The sequence below is a fragment of the Arachis ipaensis genome, chromosome B5 (genome assembly GCF_059453495.1).
Source record: "Arachis ipaensis isolate K30076 ecotype BB chromosome B5, ASM5945349v1, whole genome shotgun sequence".
Lineage (NCBI taxonomy): Eukaryota > Viridiplantae > Streptophyta > Magnoliopsida > Fabales > Fabaceae > Arachis > Arachis ipaensis.
In genome coordinates, this window is record NC_142440.1 from 17,285,268 (window position 1) to 17,287,971 (window position 2,704).

Consider the following 2,704-nt stretch of genomic DNA (forward strand, 5'->3'; position numbering starts at 1 on the left):
TAATAATTTATTCTACAATTTATAAATATACTCATTATTTTATAATTAAAACAACACAGTTACATTAATATTAATTTTTACGATAATGTTAAAGAGACAAAAAAAAAAGTCAAAATTTATTTTATTCAATATTTATTAATTATTATATAATTAATAAAATACTAAATAAGACAAATTTAAATTATTTTGACTCATTTTTTATTATCTCCCATATATTAACGCAACATTTATTTGAACTACATAGACATACTACATAGACATACGGTTGAGTAAACAAGAGGCGCACACAAACACATACACACGACTAAAAAAGGAAAATTAAAGGTTCCATAGAGTTTATGAGAAAATTGTTACTTAAATTATTTTTTTTATTAGTTTAATATTAATAATAATTAATTATATTAAAAATACATAAAGAGTACATAATACTTTATGTACTCTTTATGTACTTCTACTATAATTAATTACCATTAACATTAATCTAACAAAAGAAATAATCTAGGTAGCAAATATCACAACAACACACACTAAATTATGAGCCTTCTCACTGCTTATTAAAAGAGTCCTATCATACGGTTATGGATGAGCTGAGCTTATGTTGAAGTTGAAGGAGTTGAAGGAGAAGCAGCGTTAATGAGCTGGATCACAATGACAGTGATGTTGTCTTTGCTACCACGAGCCATGGCAAGCTCGGCTAGCAAAGTGGCAGCTGCCTCCGCGGATGTGGTCATGTCGGTCTTGCCACTAAGGTAATTTCTCACAAGTTGGCATGCAAAGCTGTTAGACACCACATCCCACAGCCCATCACTTGCCACCACCACAAACTCATCGGAATCTGTTCGGCGGGACACCTGTATCTCTGGTTGAGCTATCACAAATGGCTTCATGTAGTGGTCCCCTATGGATCTTGATGTAGCAAGAACACCTAAAACACGATTACCATTCCAATCGATCACTCTTCCACCTGCTGCTTCTATTCTCTCTTTCTCATCCTCACGATCAGGCTGACCATAATCCAAACACACAAACACAATTTCATATTATTCATTCATTTAACTATTTTTAATTATTATTTTTATACGAAGATATGTTTACGTAAGTATTCAAAAAGCATTAATCATGCATGTGCATCACCTTATGATCACGTGAAAGCGGCAAGGCCTCGCCACCGCGACACAGCACCGCCCTAGAGTCTCCGCAGTTGCCAACCACAATCTCCTCCTTTCCAACAACGACCACCGTTGCGGTAGAACCCATCGTGTTCCCACCCGACATGTCATCGTTGCCCTCGTCACCTACAATCTCTTGGTCCATCTTCATGAAGCACGAGCACATCACTTGATGCCAATCCAAAGGCCCTGCTGCCTTTGCCTCCTTCATTTCCTCCGCCAACAACATGTGCAGCTTCTCGCGGCAAGTATTCGCCACCATGCTTCCACCGTGACCGTCGTAGACTGCAAAGAAATCGTAACCTCCGGATTCGTCTTCCACCGGCACGAAACCGGGGACCACTCTAACGGCGTCCTCCATGACTCTCCGTCGGCCGATGACAGATATTAAACCATAGGAAGCGGATGCGACAGCGGTGCAGTTCTGCTTTGGCGCGTTATTAGTGGGGGAAGAGGATGAGGACGATGAATCTTCCATGGAAGGAAGGACAGCTACCTCGGAAGAGGCGAACCTGATAGATCGCTTTCTCTTCTTTCCCAAAGTATCGTAGCGGCGTTCGATTTTTTTGGATTTTGCTTCGGCGGTGCTATCCATGGAACGTATGAAGTAACTGAGTTATAATTGATAGTGATCTATTTGAAGTGCTGACTAGAGAGAGATAGGGGTCAGTGGGTCACACATACACGCATAACGGCACAAATATATAGAGAAAGGAAATAATGTTTATCGTAAAAAAATAAAAAAATTACATAAACATTATTTGAACTAATAATGATATGCGATGTAATAAAAAATTATTTTTAAATTAATATTTTATTATTTTTTTAGTATTACTGTATTTGAACATATATAAAAAATTATTAAGTCTATGATAAAAATAAATTATTTTTAATTTAATCTTTAAATTATTTATTTATAATAAATTTAAAACAAAACTAAAAAATAATAGTTTAGACATGGTAGCTTTTGTCTTCAAAAAAACAATTATGCTTTTAGATTTTAAGTATATTTATGATGTGACTAATAATTGATATATAAATAAATTATTATTTAAAAATTATGAATTATAAATTTAAAAATATATCTAATAAAAATTAATATTTTGTAACTTTATTATTTTTAGTCCTAATTTACACATATTTTTTAAATAAATTCGTGTACTTGTTGGACTTGTAAACAATTTAAGTTCAAACTTCTTATGAAAAATAATAGATACAGACTTAGATTATATATTTACAACAGTTTAAATGATAGTTCGTGATGTATTTTCATTTCTAACCACAATACAATTAAGAGTGTGTTTAATTTAACCTTTAGACATAAAAAAACGTTTAAGTAGTTTTAGTTTCTATATTTATTTATTACTGTTTTATTCTCTTCTTTGCAAAGAAATAGAAAGAACAATCCATCTTAGAAATTATTATTTCTATTAGAAATGAAAAATTAAATAAAAAAATTAATCTTAAAGTAATAATAAAATTATAAATAATAAAAAATTATAGTCTAAAATAATATAAAATAAAAAATACTAAAA

The 2,704-nt window shown here is 32.3% G+C and overlaps 1 protein-coding gene across 1 annotated transcript; it reads right to left on the bottom strand.

Annotated features, from left to right (window-relative positions):
- Positions 1-275: 275 nt before the first annotated feature.
- LOC107641729 (protein phosphatase 2C 51) lies at positions 276-1,827 on the bottom strand. Its single transcript, XM_016345201.3, has 2 exons — positions 1,135-1,827; positions 276-1,004 (listed from the first exon to the last, which is right to left on the bottom strand). Exons 1-2 carry the CDS (start codon positions 1,762-1,764, stop codon positions 594-596), a joined length of 1,041 nt encoding a protein of 346 aa, XP_016200687.1. The 5' UTR covers positions 1,765-1,827; the 3' UTR covers positions 276-593.
- Positions 1,828-2,704: the final 877 nt, after the last annotated feature.